Raw genomic sequence first — 19,203 nt, 5'->3', positions numbered from 1 at the left:
GAGAGTCCAGATGGGCAGTGTTAAGAAGAGGTGTAAGGCGGGGTTGCCCATTATCACAAGTGCTGTTCAACCTGTATGCAGAGGAAATGATTAAAGAGGCTTGGGAAGAACTGGAGGTAGGAATGAAAGTGGGCGGGGAATTCGTAAAATCAGTTAGGTTTGCTGATGACCAAGCTTTAGTTTATCAGTCAGCCAAGGGGCTGCAAGTATTGCTTAGTGAATTGGAAATTCAGCACGACAGGTATGGGATGAGAATCAATATTAATAAAACAAAGGTTATGAGATTTTCCAGAAAGAAAAGGCTAGGCTAAACATTAAAATAGGAGGGCAAAAACTAGAGCAGGTTGAACAGTTTACGTATCTCGGTAGTGTTTTGGACCAACAGGGTCAAAGTAGTAGGGATGTAAGGAGAACAATTGTGCTAAGCAAAGAGGCTTTCAGAAGGAGGGGGGAGGTGATGAGAAGAACGTTGAGTAAGGATATTAAGAAAAGACTTGTAAAAACTTTGATTTGGAGCGTAGCTATGTACTGCGTGGAAACGTGGCAATTGAAGCAGGAGGATAGACCTAGATTGGAGGCTTTTGAAATGTGGGTTTGGAGAAGAATGGAGAAGGTGAAATGGGCCAAAAGAATAAGAAATGAGAAAGTTCTATGTCTGGTACGCATGGGAAGGGGTTTGTTGTGAGAAATCCATTGAAGGCAGGAAAAATGGTTGAAGGGCGTATTGATTGGCAGTGGGTTGTTGAAGACTGTAATAGAGGGGAGAATGTTAGGCAAACAAGGAAAGGGCAGGAACATGATAGGGATGTTGGATGGGATGAAGGGAAGAAGGAAGTACACAGAGATGATGATGGAATTATTATAGATTAGGTTGCTGGATTATTTTTTGCCAGTAGTCACAAAATATTTATTTGGTAATTGTGTCCATCCAAAACCTAACTTAACCGGTAGATTACTCAATAATAATATTATTTTTATGCATATATTATTTTTTCTGCTTGAGACATCAACTATACTGTTCTAATATTGTTTTAATAGTTGTTATAATAGTTGTTATAATTCATTTTACTTTGTTAATTGAAGTGTTGAAAATTTTAATTTAATGGTTTTGAAAAATTATGTTTACTATTCACACAAAGAGTTTTAATAGTTTTTCCATTGTAATATTTTATTGAATACTTTCCAATCAAATATGAAACTCTGAATTGATAAATAAAAGGGCATTAAGTGTATCAGCACATTAATCATTTCCAAGTGATTTCTGAGATAAATTCACTGTGGGAAGTGTTACTTTGTGGATACTGAAAAATGCCTCAGAATTAAAATAAACTTGGCATATTTAGAGGAGTGGAGTGATAAGGAGAGAGGATTTAATTCATTAAATTTCCATGCTTTAACCTAGGCATGGCGATATTAATTTTGCTCGAGGGTGTTGAGATGCATGCCTTTGTCCTCGCCCGAATGTAGAGGACTGGGTGGCAGTGCCTCTGGTCAATTAAATGCTTTGAAAAATGATATTAATCAGGCTGGTCATTTTAGAAAGTGTTTCATTTCCCTAGCATTGTAGTTTCCGGATGTTTATATTATTTTTATGGCAATATGGTCTGCATTTTATGGCCTGACTCTAAAAGCCTCTATGGGAAAATGTTAAGTCATATTTACTGGTTTTGTGTCAAAGAAAGTCATTTTAATCCAATGATTCATGCCAGAGGTGAGGATGGTTTTATTAATGAACATACAGCTTGATTTCTTGGATTATTTCCTGAGGAGTTTATCATATATGGACATGCCCTAATGGATAATGATGGAAAAGATGTTATTTTTGGATTTCAATTTCTTTATTTAAGTTTGTGACTGATAAGGGGATATAATAGTCTCATGATCATCACCATCGCTCCCCTTTTCTCAATATCTTCTGTGTGTTCTCCCTCTCCATTCTCCTGCCCATCTGTCTCACCTACCCCTTTGTCTCTACCACACAAATGACTACCATTGATCCCCTACCCTATCCGTTTTCACCACTTTATATAACTGCGTTGAATTTGTTAATGATGCTATTGTACAAGATGATGTCCTAATGGGTGAAACTAGTTTTACCTATTCTTGTTTTCATTAAATAAATTGTAGATCCTAAATAATTTTATTTTAATCCTGTGAAATTGTCTCTAAGACTAATTTTTTTATAAATTATCTCATTAGTTATTAATGTATTCGTACTCAAACAACATTATGAGTGAGTAATATAAAAGCTATTAATCATTTATCTTCCAGGGGCATAAACATGAAGATAGCAGGGATTTCGTACCACCCCCCTCAGCTGGAAGAACAGATAATCAATTCATTGAGGAAAACATTTATGACTACCATTTTGGATAATTTGGAAAAAATTTTAACCATACCGTTATTGCAGAGGGTCATGCAACTAAATGACGAGGATAATGGGAATTTCTATGTGCCTGTGTGGAATTATGACAAGGATTACAATGCCGCTGAGAGTGACGGAATGTTTGAAGACTTTGATATTTGCCCCACAAAAGTGAATTTCTTCCAGGGGTCAGATGGATTGATTTTCTATAATGAGTAATACACCTGAAAGTCATAGCTGTGCATGTGAAAATCATGAATGTGTCAATGTTTCAGATTTTGAAGCAATATGACTTTGAAATCCCTTACCAAGGAGACTGGCATAATGTATGGCCAGAAATTAACATTGAATTAACTCTATGGGAGGATTATTATTATATCACTTTCTGTGAGCCAGGAAAATTGTTGATAAAACCAGTTTTTTTGTGATATCATGCATTTATCCGTGTCCTTTCTCCCTTAGGAAGTGTTGACAGTTTTTCTCTCAGAAAAGTGGAATGAGGAAAACAGTATTAATTCAGCCTGTGTACAGACCAGAGATATATTTTGTAAGCAATATTTAAAAACAATTAATGAGTGTTAAATGATTTCTCCCCGAAAAATTATCATAAATCTTATTATTTATAATTTCATCATTTCATCCCGCAGTTGATTTTATTATGATGATAAAATGTGAATATTGATTTAGATTAAATTTATGGTCTAGTAAATGCCGTTGTTGTGATTGAAAACAAGTACAATTTTAAAATATTAAGTTAAACCTTTTGTGTGTATAATTTCAACGCTCTCCTATCATTGAGATGGACTATCAGTTTGGAATGATCATTGCAAAATGAATTTCAACTCTTGAAAAATAGATATTTCAGTAGTATTACAAAAACTGTTGTGTGTTGGTTATTTTTTTAAATGGCTATTTTTTTCAGATATGATTATCTTGGATGATTGAGTGGAATAGAGCCTTGTAATATTACAGCAGTGGCTTAAAATCACCTAGTTTGAAATTTCAAATTATTGGCCACCTACCACGATTTGAAGCTGAAACGAACTAATGAATTGGCATGTTTTTACTTAAAGGGCCTTGTACTCCTGCATTTTCCACTGACGTTTTAAAGTCAAATTAGAAGTGAGGAGAGTTCAAAAGAGCAAGTAAATACTTATCATTCAAATATGAAGGCATCAATTTTGTAGGCATTAAAATTCAAACAATGGAGCTTTCTTTTAAACAGTACTCACAAGTGGACCTAAATTAAAAGCAAGATTAAGAGAAGAGCATATTCTTACAGTTTTAATGAAATGTTGGACAAAAATGCTAGAAAAATATCAAGAGATTTCTTAAATTGTGACCTAAGTCTTCCGTTCTAGAGATTTTTGAAAAGGTAAGAAAATATTATTGGCAATGTAATATTCCTTCTGTAGAAAATTAATTCTTTTAATATTAAGACCAAATCAAAAACCTTATTCATTAATATTCTAATTCAAAAACTCCACATTTTTTTATTCAAGCAGAAACCAATTGAAATATTTAAAGATAAAAGTGTATTCACAGTAATGGAAGGAAAATTGATGGTTCTGATAATGATAACTATGTGTTAAATCTTTAGACATAGAGCATCCGCTTAAGCTTTTTAATGAAGGCTAATATCAGTTTAGATTCATTACTTCGATAAAAGCAATCTTAGCCATGCATTTCTTAGACATGGATTTTCCAAAACTATTTTCTAGTGAATTAATTTTTTTACTGTATAAGGCTCTTCTTAATTGTTAGAAATCAGTTATGCCATCTTCAACCCATAATGTAAGAACTAAGATTTATTACCTGGATGCATTTTTTTGGAAAAAAAGCATTAATTAGAACGAGGTATGATACTGGGGAAAAGAAGAGGAAAAAAAACGGAATCCTCTTCCCCCAACTTTTTTCCTTGACCTTTGAACTTTTTCCAAAGACATGTTTTGTTCCTCACGGTAATCTCATCTGCTGCCCTCAACTTCCATTGTGTTGTATCCTTAGTGTGGTGATGAGACATTCACTTGTGTCATTCCAAAATAAGTTCAAGTGCTGAACCTGCAGGCCCTCATCGTCATTGGGCATCCTACATGGGGCAACCAGGCTACTTGCGTTTCAATTTTATTTTTGGCCTCTAATTTTTACCCATACCATTCCTTGTTTCTCCCTATTTTACAATTGATCACCATTGAAAACACACATACATAATCTTATTTTCTTAGGCCACAAACCCGATGACCCTTCTAGATCGATTATTTCCTGTAAAAGACGTTCAATCGCTGGTTAATAAAGTCTTATTTATATTGTTATTGGATTAGTGATGTAGACATGGTGAAAGGATTATTAGATAGGCAAACTGAAGTTTTTGCTACACCCAAAATATGCAAATACTTAGCATTTACACTGACTGAACTGAACATAATTTTATCTAATGATATTTCATATTTCTTGAATACGATAAACATTTTCACACAATTCTTCAAGTACATTCATAAGTGAATTATTTAATTACATGTTGAAAATATTTGTGAAGGTGACACAAAATGAACCTTTCGTGCCGAGGTAAGAAGAGGTCTTCAATAAGTATACATACACATTGGTGTTTCACAGTATATTATAATATAACATTACACTTGTATATTAGTCTTTAAAAAAGTTTGCAAAATGCAAGCAAGTAATTGCTGATTCTTTCGTGAATATTTTTATCTGCCTTAATAGCAAACACAAAAATTTTGGTAATTTTTTAAGCCCTGCTCATCTATCAGCAGAGACATTGTAGCCCAGTGACCAGAGGGCCCTGGTTCAATTTGAGCACTGCTGGGCTTTTTTAAAATTAAAGTGTAGCTCAAATATTGGATCTCTAAAGTTTTCTTTGCCAAATTATTTAGCTTTAAACGAAGTGAGGTACAGAAGAAGGAATAATTCATTTGACACGTATCAGATAGCATCGGACGGAAAGTTTATTAGGGATTCAATATTATAATAAGAAAACGATTCTCGTTATAAATCCAAAAAACCATTATATCAAGGAAATATTATCTGTATTAGTAATTAATTGCTGAAGTCTCAAAATCAAAGTCGCAGAATATCATCATCTCATTCAAGGCACAGGCGCAGATATAATTATTGGGACAGAAGGTTATCCACTTAATTGTCGTCGGTGAAATATTCCGAAAATCCTTTTCCATTTACAGGAATGAAAGAACAAACAGAATCCTAGGTAGTGTTTCTATTGCAGTCAAAATTCTCGCGTCAGCAGGTCTGAGGTGATTCCGGGTAATAATTCAAAAAGCGTTTGGTGCTCAATTGAAAGTCCACAATCCAGAAGAATTCATGGATGCCCATTTTACAGACCGCTAGTTGACAGAGACAACTCAATACTAGAATTAGATCAGCAAATTGGTAATCAATAGAGATTGCAATGTCCCATCTATTGACTGGATATACGAGGGTCATCCGGAAAGTAGTACCCGTTCGTGCCGCATGAAGTGCTGACGACGCGAGTAGCCGCTGGACGAGGTCAGATAGCTTCAGTGGCTTGTCTGCCTTCTCTGAGCCAAGTTGCGTGACGCTAGCATTGCCTGTGTTGTTTCTGTGATTGTTTACAATGTTTAAAAAATTGAGAACGCCGCCAGTTGTGAAGTGAGGGCAGTGATTAAATTCCTCAATGCAAGAAACGTTCGCCCATGTGATATTCATCGCCAATTAAAGGAGGTGTATGGAGACAATGTAATGGACGAGTCGTCTGTTCGGCGGTGGTGTCGCAACTTCAACATGGGGAGGGGGAACACACACGACGATGAGCGTTCGGAGAGACCGTCTGTCATTACAGACCAACTGGTGAGCTCAGTTGACGAATTCGTGAGGAACGATCGGCGCGTCACAATTGATGACATCTGTGAGCATTTTCCCAATGTTTCTCGAACAATTGTTCATGAAATTGTTAAACACCATCTGCATTATGCAAAAATTTGTGCAAGATGGGTCCCTCGCGTATCTCAATGAGCTGGCGGCGAAGGACTATGCAGCAGGAATACAGAAACTTGTCACACGTTATGACAAATGCCTTAATTTGCTTGGAGATTATGTTGAGAAGTAGTTTAAAGTATCCTCTTTCAAATAAAATTTTTTATGTTTGTTAATATTTACTTTTGTGTCTTTATTTCACGAACGGGTACTACTTTCCGGATGACCCTCGTATATAGTTTTAAAACTGGCGGTAAAGACAAGGATATCCGCGAATCGCTATTGAATTCTTTTACACTGAATCAACTTGTCACTTCACCAATTATGGACGATAATATTCTTGATTTGTTAGCAACGAACGCACCTAAAAAAGTCCTAACTACAGAAACTATAAAAGGAATGAGAGACCACAGGACAGTAAATGCTAAGTTTTCGCTCAATGGGGTCCGAAATAAGAAGCCTTGAAGGAAAATTTACTTGTTTAAAGAAGGGGACTAGAATGGCCTATAGCGCGTGCTACAGAATCAATTTGCTAGTTTTAAGAAATATAGTAATCACCAAAATACTGAGGATTCGTGGAATCACTTCCTTGAGATAACGCGCTCAATAGTCAACAAGCTCATTCCCAGTAAATTCATAAAATACAACGCGGATGTAAGAAAAGCATTGGGACGTCAAAGGCTATGTTACGCCTAGATGAAAAATATTAGGGATGCTATTTCTAGCGAAAAAAAGAATGAGATCTCTAATGATTGCAAGATATTTAGGGCAAATACCAAGGAATTTCGGAAAGCATTCAGTGAATTTAAAAGGAAAAGATAGCGATTATTTCGAAGGAGAAACCGATAGGAATTTAGTCGTACGACAGAGAGGTTCAGGGAAATGAGTCAATTATTTATTTACTCAAAAATGATAAAGGCGAAAAAGGAACCAGCAGGTTGGAAAAGGCTAACTTATTAAATTATTTCTTTCAAAGCCTCCTCACCAGTGTCCCACCAAATGTTTCCGATCAAATCGTACCGGCCAACCAATGCCCAAAATTGAAACTTCATGTTATGGAATAGAACGTTTGCTGTAAAATATTAAGTCGAGTAGGAATCACTCACGGAGCGAAGGTTAAATTACAGATTTAATATTTTGCATAAATTGGATGAATGTCTCGTCATCATTGATGTAGAAAATGTAAAATTACCCTCATCGTACTACGATAGGAGAGATCATGCAAATAAAATTAGAGAGATTAAGTGTAGAACAGATAGATTTAAGATTGTATTTTTTTCACGAACGATAATGGATCAGAAAAACATTATCCGACTGTGATAGGGTCATATTCGGGTTAAAATTAGTCTGGTGTGTATTCACTCCCTGCCACACACCCGAGCGGTGGCTTGCAGGGTACTGAAATAAGCAAGTAAATAAAAACAATAAATATGTAAATCCCAGAGACGCCTCTGGGCACGCTCGGCTTCATCCTCGCTGTGTTTTATTCTATTACACAGCCTTCCTAGGAGACCACAGGTGGCATAGGGAAAGGAATTGGACCCCTTAATTACCCTGAGGTGAGAATTTTTCACGCCTTTGGGCTTAGTGCTTGGTGAGCTCTACTCTCAAATAATAACTCAACCTTCTGATCGATAACTGTCATCAGTGTAACGCAAAGAAGGAAGCAAAGAGTTTTAATTCAAATGAAGTACTTTTAAAATTGAATTGGCCGGGTGGCTTGAATTCCCGACTTTCCACGTGGAAGGCCCTAGTTCGATTCCCGTTGTTGGCGAACTTGTGGGGATTGAGTCTTCGATCTGCCCTTGCTCGCCATGCGGTCGAGAGCAATTAGTAGCTCCGCGCATGTTCTGTCAGATGAGAAATCACCCCCTTCAAGCATCATCGGGTAACAACGGAGCAAGCGTGGATTTCTAATGGTTCTGCGTGCGGGCATCTCCTTGCCCCCCCTCCATTCCCTGGGTGGCACCTTGGAATCACGTTTTAACGCGTCACGATTGGGGCAAACGGCCTTAACGATTGCGCGCCACCCATGGTAACTACTCCTGTGTGATCGCTACCGAGCCCTTGAGTGAATGCTCAAAAACATAATAGCTTCCTGTTTCTTTAGCCACCGTTTCTTTCATCCCGCCCGCTCGGGAACACTATTAATAATGAGCTTAAAATATTAATCGACTCTGGAAAAAATGTAAATGCTGTTATGTAAATGTAAATGAAAGTTATGTTGTTTTCCGGAAAGAGAAAGGCTAAGTAAAACTCTAAAATAGGAGGGCAAAAACTAGAACAGGTGGAACAGATTATGTATCTCAGAAGTGTTTTGGACCAAAATGGCCGAAGTAATAGGGACATAAAAAGAAGAATTGCGTTAGGCAAAGATTTCACGAAGTGACTAGAAATGATGACACGGACCTAAAATGAGGATGTTAAGAAAAGGCTGGTCAAAACTTTGATATGGAGCGTGGCTTTGCGCGGCGCGGAAACATTGGGATTGAAACAGAATGATGAACGTAGGCTGAAGGCTTTTGAAATGTGTGTTTGGAAAAGGATGGAGAAGATTAAGTTGGTAGAAAGGAAAACAAATGTCATGGGTATGGCGGGGAAGGAGAGGGGATTGTTGGGTGAAATCCTAAGGAGACAGGAAAAATGGATACAAAGCATATTGATTGGTAATGGGACGTTGACGATCGCGAAAGATGGGAGAATGTTAGGAAAACGAAAGAAGGGGCCGGAAGGAATAGGATATGGATGTTGGACGGAATGAAGGGAGGAAGGAAGTAAGTACACGGAGAAGAAGAGGGGCTTTTTCTAGAGTAGGATGTTGGATTGTATTTTATTAGGGAAGACGAGAAATATTTGGCTTTTGGGTCCATCCAAAACCTGCCTTAACCGACTCTTTTGAGTCATGGATCGCTTCCAGAAAGTAACTCTGTTAAATTTTAGGTTGAAGACACATCAAAATTAATCGACTCAGAGCAGCAAGTACCTCGAACTGCGAGTCGTAGGTATTCCAAAGAGAACATGGAATGCTAAATCACTATAGATGTCTCGGGCTCCTTATGAGTTCAGAGTCATACTCTTTTTCTTCAATCATACTCTTAATCAGTCCAGTTAAGTGCCCAAATACGAGGCCTGTTCAAAAAGTATCGCGACTTTTGTGTTTTGGAGCATTCGGAATGCGTCCACGCACTTAATTTCGTTTTTCATACAAAATTTGATACAGATTCTTTGATCCATTTTTTTTGGAACAGGCAAAAATCGAAGACAAGCCAAAACACGTCCCAGCAAAACAGCTGTCAACAATTAACTGAACATTCAAAATGGTCGAACTTTTCAGCATAAGGGAGAGACATGAGTACCATACATAACGCCACAAAAAAATCAAACATCAAATATACGTAACCGGCCGAAATTCAAAATTCGCAATACTTTTTGGACGGACCTCGTTTACCTCAATTCAATTATAATACAGTATGCAAAGGATGTATGGGTAACAGTTTAATTTCATAAATTCAATTTATCACTGTCATACGTAAACCTATCTCTGCTTGTGGAACGTCTTGGTCGGTCCATTTCATCTTCATTCCTTTTTCCCAGCATCCCATTTCCAACGCCTCACATCTTATTTCCTCTGGAAATATATGAATAGGATATGGAATCCTATATTTTGGAAGTGTATTTTAATTACGACAATTACTGTTACTTCGTTGTCATGGTTCTTGTAGTCATTTATTTGCTCTCATCACCAAGCTCACTTTGCTCTTCGTGGTACCCTTAGACGGTGACCCTGCTTCTATAGCAAAAAAATTGTTCATTAAATTTATACTTAATAACATTTTAAAAATTACTAATTTCTATCACGCATTTGTGTGTCATTTACGGATTGTTTCAAAGCTTGTTTGTAATCGTCTGTGATTGTAGTTTTTTGTAAATAATTACGTCGGACATTGTCTATGTTCAGTTTTAATCTGGACGGTGTAACTTAACTGAAGTGGTCAAATAACCGTTGGAATCTCGATAAACGGTAGAGATTTTCCATCACCTTGATTTATTTATTTAAAATTAAGGACTTAAATATTTTCATTAAATAAATTTGCGACGGGGAAAAATTTGATATGAAGCGTGGTTTTTTTGCACGGTGTGGTAACTTGAGTAAACGATACAAGATGATATACGTAGATAGTCGGAGGCGGGATGTTCTTCCCTATTCCACCATCTTGAACTGCAAAGAGGGCAACCAAGGCTGAAAGAAACGCCAGGGAATTCCGCAATTTACTTTGACGGCGTCACTTGTTGATGTCAACACAAATAAAAGGAATTTCGCAAGGTAAAATTCATTCTCATTGACCAGAATTCGAGCCTGGATCTCTTGATTTTCGACCACGTGCTTTAGCCATCCGTCGAGGCATTCGTTTATGATTGTTAAGTGTGGGGAGAAAAGATACCACATCGGAGTATAATTGGCCGGTGCATCAGGGTTCGAATTCCGGTCAAAGCGAATGATTTTTACCTTGCAGAATTCCACTTATTTGTGTGCACATTGGCAAGTGACGCCGTCGAAGTAAATTGCAGAATTCTCTGCAGTTACTTTAATTTGAAGAAATTCCTCGCAACCGGTAGTAATTAAGATTGAACAAATAATAGTGCCCTCCCCGGACTACAACCTTGACGTGATGGAAGGGCTTGTGCGTTCCGATGACCCCTAGAGCTGTGCTGGCGGGAGTAATAATTATTGCTCCTGGTAGGGTCACCCATGCCAGATAGGTCGAAGGTTAGGAGCCAGACGAAAGGTAGTCCACGCAGCGTCTGTTCCTCAGTGAGGCGGCTGCAATGGCGTCTGACCCCAGTGGGGCGGCCAGTAAGTGATGGTGTCACGTTAAAAACACTATTGAGGAAGGCAACGGGAAACCACCTCAATTATCATTCCCTAGAAAAATATGATGGACAATAGAGATATTTTGAGTCCTGGCAACCACGGGGCTCGGCCCAATCGGCCGTGTGTCGTGCCCGGCAGCGGGGGAGGCAAGGCTTCCGCGGTCGTCATCCCACGAAACCCTTGCAAGGGAAAACCAGCAGCAGCAGGACAGAAGACGCAGGAGAAGAAGACAAAATTAGTTAGAATAGGAACGTGGAATGTTAGGACAATGATGAGGACAGGGAAATTGGAGAATGTTAAGCGATAGATGGAAAGGGGAAATATAGATATTTTAGGTCTATGTGAGGTGAGATGGAAAGATAGCGGGGATTACTGGAGTGATAAGTATAGAATAATATACAGCGGTGGGGACGAGAGCCAACGAGGGGTTGCCATAGTATTAAATGAAGAGGTAGGAAGAAGCGTAGTCAACATAGAGCAGGTAACGGATAGAATACTAGTGGAGATAAAAGCAGAACCGACGAACTTAGTTATTATTCAGGTATACATGCCACCGAGCAACCATAAGGAAGAAGAGGTCGATAGGATATACGATCAGTTAGAGGACATGATCGCGTGTGTTCCTGCGGGGAAACATTTGATAGTGATGGGGGATTTGAATGCGACGGTAGGCGAAGGAAGAGATGGTGATGAGGTGGGGGACTACGGTTTAGGCACGAGGAATGACCGCGGGGAGAAAGCAGTTGAGTTCTGCAGGAGACAGGGGTTAGTCATCACCAACACTTGGTTTAGACACCACAAAAGACGCAGGTATACATGGAAAATGCCAGGTGACTCAGGAAGATATCAGCTAGATTATATCCTGGTTAGACACAGGTTTAGGAATAGTGTGATAAATTCCCACAGCTTTCCGGGAGCGGATGCGGACTCAGACCACAATTTAGTTGTTATGAAATGTAGCGTACGTTTCAAAAAGATAAGGCAGGGGCGGCGAGTTAGAAAATGGAATGTAGAAGCATTAAATGGGTTGAAAAGGAAGGAATACAAACAGGCGGTAGAGAAAATAATGGAGGATGGTAAAGGGCTTATTACTATCGAAGAAAAATGGGAAATGATCTAAAAAGGGTTGTCTAAAGCCGCAAAAGACACTATTGGAACCGTTAACGCTAAAAGGACTAGGAAACCATGGATCACGGATGAGATGATTACAAAGATGGATGAGCGGCGAAAATGGAAGAATATAAATACAGAATTAGGCAAAATGAAGTACAAAGAATTGAACAATAAATTGAGGCGGGCAACAAATAAGGCAAAAGACGCATGGTGGAAGACGCAGTGCGAGGATATGGAAAGTCTCCAGAGGAAGGGCGAAATCGGTGCGCTGTACAGCAAAGTTAAATCGTTATCGGGAAGTAAGAAAGGAAGAGCTATGCTAATAGTTAGAGATAAGGCGGGTAAGGTAATAGTTGACGCAGGAAAGATCCAAGAGAGATGGAAGGAGTATATAGAAGAACTGTATAGTAAAGAACTCAGACCAACACAGTTAGACATTGAAAAAGAAAATGACGTAGAGGAAGACAGCTTAGGTCCAGGCATACTAGACAATGAGATAGAAAGGGCATTAAGGGAGATGAAACTAAATAAGGCCGTGGAGGTGGATAACATTCCCGTGGAACTTTTAAAATGTTTAGGAAAATGTGGGAGGAAGAGGCTATATGGGCTGATCCGTAGCATTTATGAGGAGGGAATCTGGCCGGAAGACTTTGTGAGAGCAGTTTTAGTTCCGATTCCGAAAAAGGTAAAGGCCACGTCATGTGAGGACTATAGGACAATTAGTTTGATATCCCACGCAGCTAAAGTTGTTCTCAGGATCATAAACAAACGGATAGAGAGTAGGGCAAATGATTACTTAGGGGATGATCAGTTTGGGTTTAGGAAGGGGAGAGGTACGCGTGATGCCATTGCAGTAATGAGATTATTAATCGAGAGGAATATAGAACACAACCAGGAGGTATTTGCCTGTTTCGTAGATTTCGAAAAAGCGTTTGATAGAGTGAATTGGGAAAAACTAATGAGTATATTGCAGAAAATAGAAATAGATTGGAGGGAAAGGAGGCTAATCCGCAACCTGTACATGTCTCAGACTGCTCAGGTGCGGGTGGGAAACGGGGAGTCAGGATGGGCAGTGTTAGGAAGGGGTGTAAGGCAGGGTTGCCCATTATCACCGTTGCTGTTCAACCTGTATGCAGAGGAAATGATCAAAGAGGCATGGGAAGAACTAGAGGTAGGAATGAAAGTGGGCGGGGAATTCGTAAAATCAGTTAGGTTTGCTGATGACCAAGCTTTAGTTTGTCAGTCAGCCAAGGGGCTGCAAGCATTGCTGAGTGAATTGGAAATTCAGTGCGACAGGTATGGGATGAGAATCAACATTAATAAAACAAAGGTTATGCGATTTTCTAGAAAGAAAAAGGGCAAGCTTAACATTAAAATAGGAGGGCAAAAACTAGAGCAGGTAGAACAGTTTACGTATCTCGGTAGTGTTTTGGACCAACACGGTCAAAGCAGTAGGGTCGTAAGGAGAAGAATTGCGCTAGGCAAAGATGCTTTAACGAGGAGGAGGGAGTTGATGACAGGGACTTTGAGTAAGGGTGTTAAGAAAAGACTCGTAAAAACTTTTATATGGAGCGTAGCTACGGTGCGGAAACGTGGTTATTGAAGCAGGAGGATAGACGTAGATTGGAGGCTTTTGAAATGTGGGTGTGGAGAAGAATGGAGAAGGTGAAATGGACAGAGAAGAAAACAAATGAGGAAGTATTTGGTATGGTGGGCGAAGAGAGGGGTTTGTTGGGAGCAACCCTATGGAGGCAGGAAAAGTGGATGAAGGGGGTGTTGACCGGCAGTGGGATGTTGAAGACGGTGATAGAGGGTAGAATGTTGGGCAAAAGAGGAAAGGGAAGGAACAGGATAGGGATGTTGGACGGGATGAAGGGAGGAAGAAAGTACTCAGAGATGAAGAGGGACCTGGTGTAGAGTAGAATTTAGGGTTGTGTTTTGTTAGTAGTCACAAAATATTTGTTTGGTAGTTGTGTCCATCGAAAAACCTACCTTAACCGGTAGATTACCTTAAAAAAAAATAATAGTGAATATTGAATTGTGACACCGAGGAGCTTTTGGGGCTCTATACTGCCTGAGAGCTCTTCAATTAAGGGTGAACATATGTTTTGATTCACATAGTTGATGTGCAATAATTTAATTTTGCTAACGGCTCATAATTTCACCTACAGCGTGTTAAAATTTACACGTTCACACAGTTGCAAGGTGGGGGAATGGGGGGTGGTGCCGCTCTTTTCCCTGTTCCGCCGCTTGTTATTTATCAGAGAGATATGATACCGAAAAAATAACACAACTTGTGAGGTGGGGGACGTACAAACTCATCGGGAACCCAAGCAATGTAACTCCGGTCAATAGCCGAATGCTGTAATCACTGTGCCACCACGCTGAGTGAAATAGTTGGAAGTACACATAGTTTTTTATATCAGTTCCTGCGCCCTTGTCGGCGCATGTTTGTACTTCCCTAGTACGCATCGTTGTCATTGAAGACGTCTTATTATTACACCACACGTGGATTCTCGCGGTGAGTGAGATGTTGCGGATGGGTGAGGTCAAGGAGGAGCGGGGAGGAGAGGGAGCACTCCTTCGCCGATCGCCCGTGACCTTGATGCGGACAGAGGAGAGGAGGGCACGCCGGTTCGCGTTGTGATGCGATGTACAGAGCCGTGTGGGTTGTGTTCCGAAGGGGGAGGGGGGTGGTCGCTATCCAGCCTCTCTTCCATGGCCACTCGTTTCGCATGTCTCATTTCGATGGTGGATGGGGCAAGGTGAGATCTTGAGGGAAAGGATATTCCCCGCTTATCCAAGGAGGAAGTTCGCCTACCGCGGGATTTCCGAAGGAGGGTGTGACCGGGGGAGGTTGGAGAGCGGGAGGGGGGGTCGAAAATGGCAGTGACCGTGGGGCGAGGGGAGGGGTATGTGAGGCAGCCTTCGTTGGGCGCCCCACCAGATGGGTCAGTCACTCGCCGGTCGGGGGACTGAAAGCATCGTCTCTCTCGTTGGGGGAGAAAGAGTCAAGTACCTCGGGCCTCCGCGGAATCCATGGTAGAGAAGGAGTCGCCGGCAGCTTCCCAGTGCAGCCAGTTTTTTTTAAGCCGCGTCGACCAAGGTAAGAAGGACAGGCTCATCATCGATTCATGAAAGCTCTGCAGTGATGCGAGGGATTCGCGACGTGCTGTATAAAACTTAATTTTTTTAATACCAAAACTCGCATTGTTAACAATAATCAGGTTTGAGGTGCATAATACTAAGATTCCTGATTTGATGATCTAGAACAAGGAAAACCTTTTAATATTCCCGAGATTGCTTTCCATATATAAGAAGGGGAACGGTTAATGATGTGCATAATTGATGGAAGAAAAGGGGCAATACATTTATGGGAACGGGAAATGTAGTCTAACATAACCCATGTGGTCGGTGTCGGTTCCTTAAAGAAGCATCACTTCTTTTAATATGACTCTTATAATTTCTAATTTTAGTACCCTGCACGACACCGATAGGGTTTGTGGCAGGGGATGATAACACACCAGACTAGTTTTGACCCAAATATGACCGTACCGCGGTCGGAAAATGTTATTCTGGTGCCTTATGTTTCGTGGAAAAAATCACTTCTTAAATCTATCTGTTCTTCGTTAAGATCCAGAATCAGCTGATAAATGCGTGGAAATTTGTATTAGTAAGCCTTCCTAGAGTTGAACGCGCCCTTTAAAACTGGAAACAGAATTATACCAGCCCCATTCAAGTGCTCGCATGGAAATAGATCGTCAAAGCACCAACCCTTTAAATGTAATTTCTCATTGGCATCATATCAGCATTATTACTATTGGTAATCTACGGGTTAAGGTAGGTTTTTGATGGGCACAGGCTGCGTAATGGTACATCGATACATTTACTTGCCTCTCTTAACAAAGTGCAACTTGACCTTCGTCACTGCACTAAAGCCCATTTCAATGCCGCATGTTTCCTTCCTCCCTTTATTCTATCAAAAATCCCTATCCTATTCCTGCCTTTTCCTCATTTGCCTGACGCTCTTTCCTCTATCGGAGCCTTAAACATCCCATTGCCTCTCAAAATGCCACTCAGCCATCTTTTCTGACTCATTTGGATTGCTCCCAACAACTTCCCCTCCTCCCCCACCATGCCTAGTACTTCCTCGGGCATGTGTACTGTATATATGTAATGGCCAAATGCATTAAAACTCAATGGAATGCATCACTTTCGGTTTTTGATATAGCTATTGATTGAGCCAATAGAAGTTTGCGCATTTGAAAGACTGGTTTAGGATCAAATAAAAAAATCATGATTGAACTGATGTATAAGAACAAATTCCGAATCAGGAGTATCGGTCACCAAGTACAATGTAATTGCTCGATATCCAATTTCGGTATTTAATAGGTAATTATATATCACCATTTTGTAGTTTAAGACTAATTTGATTTTGTGCCACTATTACTTACGATCTTCCACTGATGGAAATACACACAGATTCAACGTATTAAATTCATGGTTTTTCCAATGTAAGGATGACAACAATACGGCTGAGTAGAAATTCCGCCCAGTGATACATTTTATTTGATATTTGAAGAACAGAGAACGTAAATTATTCACGAAGAAATTATCTCGATAACCGGTTCACCACAAAGAACAAGGTAGCGGCTTAAGAAAATTGTCTTATGCGTACTTTGCCCGCCATCAATAAAAAAAAGGATTAATTAAATTTCAGTGAAACAATTAAATTCGTCGGTCAAAGTTTTGATATTTTGACGGTTAAATTTGAGGAAATGAGGAAGTGAACTTACGTGGTTGGGATTGGAACGGGACTGGTTCCGAATCCGCGTACAGCGTGACATTATGTTGCCATCGCCGTTGCATTTATTACCGAACCGAGATGTGGGTGTGGCGGAGAATGGATAAAATTTAGGTGAACAAAGAAGAAGACTAAGGCCGAGGTTTTTATTAGGGTGGGGGAAGAGTGGAAGTTATTGGGAAGAAAACATAAAAAAGGCTGAGTAAGTCGATGGAGGAAATATTTGAAAGTTAGTTCCACCAATTATAACGACTGCAAAATACCTGTGGTGCTTATTTCTGACGAAGATTATCCGTGACTTTTGGCAAAACATTCATTAGAAATTACGTTGGACTTGACAGATATTTTCCATCCTCGAGTCAATCATTCGGCGCACCCATGTCCTCACTCATTTCCAACTTCCGAATCCTTTCGGAAGCAACACTAATGCGGACCGTGTCACTTCGATATCGTTCCATGGTTTCCCGCGATGGGTTAGAGCATAATAATCGATGATAGCCTCGTAGTATACTCTTCAATACTGCCCAAATGGGTGAAAACGTCATAGGTCGTCCAAGTAGGGTCCATATGGTTGGTATTACCTGTCAATTGCGTAAACGCCTAAGGTTAAAAAAAAGGAAGGGATTGACAGATGATTAATTTCATTTGAAGGAGTGATGTTGAAATGAGGATTGTGTATTCCAGAATCATCATCGTCAGAGTAATCTACCGATCAAATGTAGGTTTTGCACTGTAACTAACAACTTTCATTTACTACACATCGTGTAGTTTTCATCTTTTTCGTCCTTGCCTGTTTTCTTCTCTTCAAATCTAACACCTATCTTCTCGCCGTTCAGCAAGTTCATTCTCTTCTTTCCTCTTCTTCGATAACCTAACGCTCTCCCTTTTGAAACGTGCTTCAAACTTTCGAAGTAATAAATCATTCATATACAATAATTATGTAAATATTTAATTGTTCAATTATAATACACATACAATATATCACGTCATTTAATCATATTATTAGCAGTATCAATAATCGGTAGATATGTACGTAGTGACGACTTCTCTGCCGCCAAGATTTTTAGTTTCCATTAACAGCCTCCACTCAGCAACTTGTGCCCATATTTGTTAAATACAACCTGAATCCAAAAATATTAATTCTCACCCTGTATACCCGAGTCTCATGACTCTGTTGTTGTTTCTGAATATTGAACTTCATGTAGTTCTGGGTTCATTCGCTATACAAAGGCACTTCACTTACCTCTAACAATTAAATGTTCTCCATCAATTACGAAATTGAGGTTTGTAGTAATTGTGAATTTCAATTGTTCAAACAATTAAAAACGTAGGTGAGGTGGAAAATTTTCTCATACATTCCATAAAATACTGGCTATTAATGAAGTTTAATATCTCCCTCTTCAGTAAAGGTAAAAAATGACGTAGACCACGTCCACTTCATTTTAGATGCCTACTTAAAGAATTGATGCATTGGAAATTCACTCATAATGGCATAGATTTATCATGATGGTATAAACTAGAGTACACGTAGTTATCATAATCTCGAATTTTTTAAGTGTAGGATGGCGTGTAAGTAATGAATCTTTCAAGTTAAATAAATGTTTTAGAACCCTATTCAGAAAATATCTCAAAATCTAATAAACCAAGTTCCGGGGACAGCTTGATGAGGCAAGCTTGTAAGAAACGTTCGAAAGAACTGTGAGGAGGCGGAGGAGAAGACTAAGTTTGTGAACGTTGTGAAGAGGAATATCCCTGTAGACATGAAGAGAAGGGTACAATCTAGGGAAGAATGGTGGAGCTGTTACGGCCTGCCTAGCAGAATACTACACATGATGATGATTTCTTGAGAGATCAAGGCTGACGAAGGAGATAAGGTAGTCTTATCATTAGTCATTCGTTTTAAGCCCTTTACAAAAAACAGCCCCCACATTTTCCAGAATTTTTACGCAAAGCTATCACGTTTAATTGATAGTCTGTATAAATTGATTCTTTATTTCTTCACTTTTGTCATTTATTTCCCTTTTAAGAATCAGAATGGCGTCTGATATGCCAACTTTCATCATAGGGTTTGTTGTAGGC

At 39.5% G+C, this 19,203-nt stretch overlaps 2 protein-coding genes across 2 annotated transcripts in view; both read left to right on the top strand.

Annotated features, from left to right (window-relative positions):
- Positions 1-3,164, top strand: part of LOC139700947 (uncharacterized) — a 70,360-nt gene extending 67,196 nt beyond the window's left edge. Inside the window, exon 27 of the mRNA XM_071599450.1 lies at positions 2,272-3,164. Within this exon, the coding sequence (XP_071455551.1) occupies positions 2,272-2,584 (313 nt within the window). The 3' untranslated portion in view covers positions 2,585-3,164. The remainder of the gene's footprint in view (positions 1-2,271) is intronic.
- A 12,113-nt stretch (positions 3,165-15,277) lies between these two features.
- Positions 15,278-19,203, top strand: part of LOC139700946 (uncharacterized) — a 58,917-nt gene continuing 54,991 nt past the window's right edge. Inside the window, exon 1 of the mRNA XM_071599449.1 lies at positions 15,278-15,426. The gene's annotated coding sequence lies outside the window, so the exon portion shown is untranslated. The remainder of the gene's footprint in view (positions 15,427-19,203) is intronic.

The sequence above is a fragment of the Hetaerina americana genome, unplaced genomic scaffold (assembly GCF_022747635.1).
Source record: "Hetaerina americana unplaced genomic scaffold, ioHetAmer1.1.p SCAF_11, whole genome shotgun sequence".
Taxonomy (NCBI): domain Eukaryota; kingdom Metazoa; phylum Arthropoda; class Insecta; order Odonata; family Calopterygidae; genus Hetaerina; species Hetaerina americana.
The sequence above is the reverse complement of the archived record's forward strand: the minus strand, read 5'-3'. Positions and strand labels throughout refer to the sequence as shown.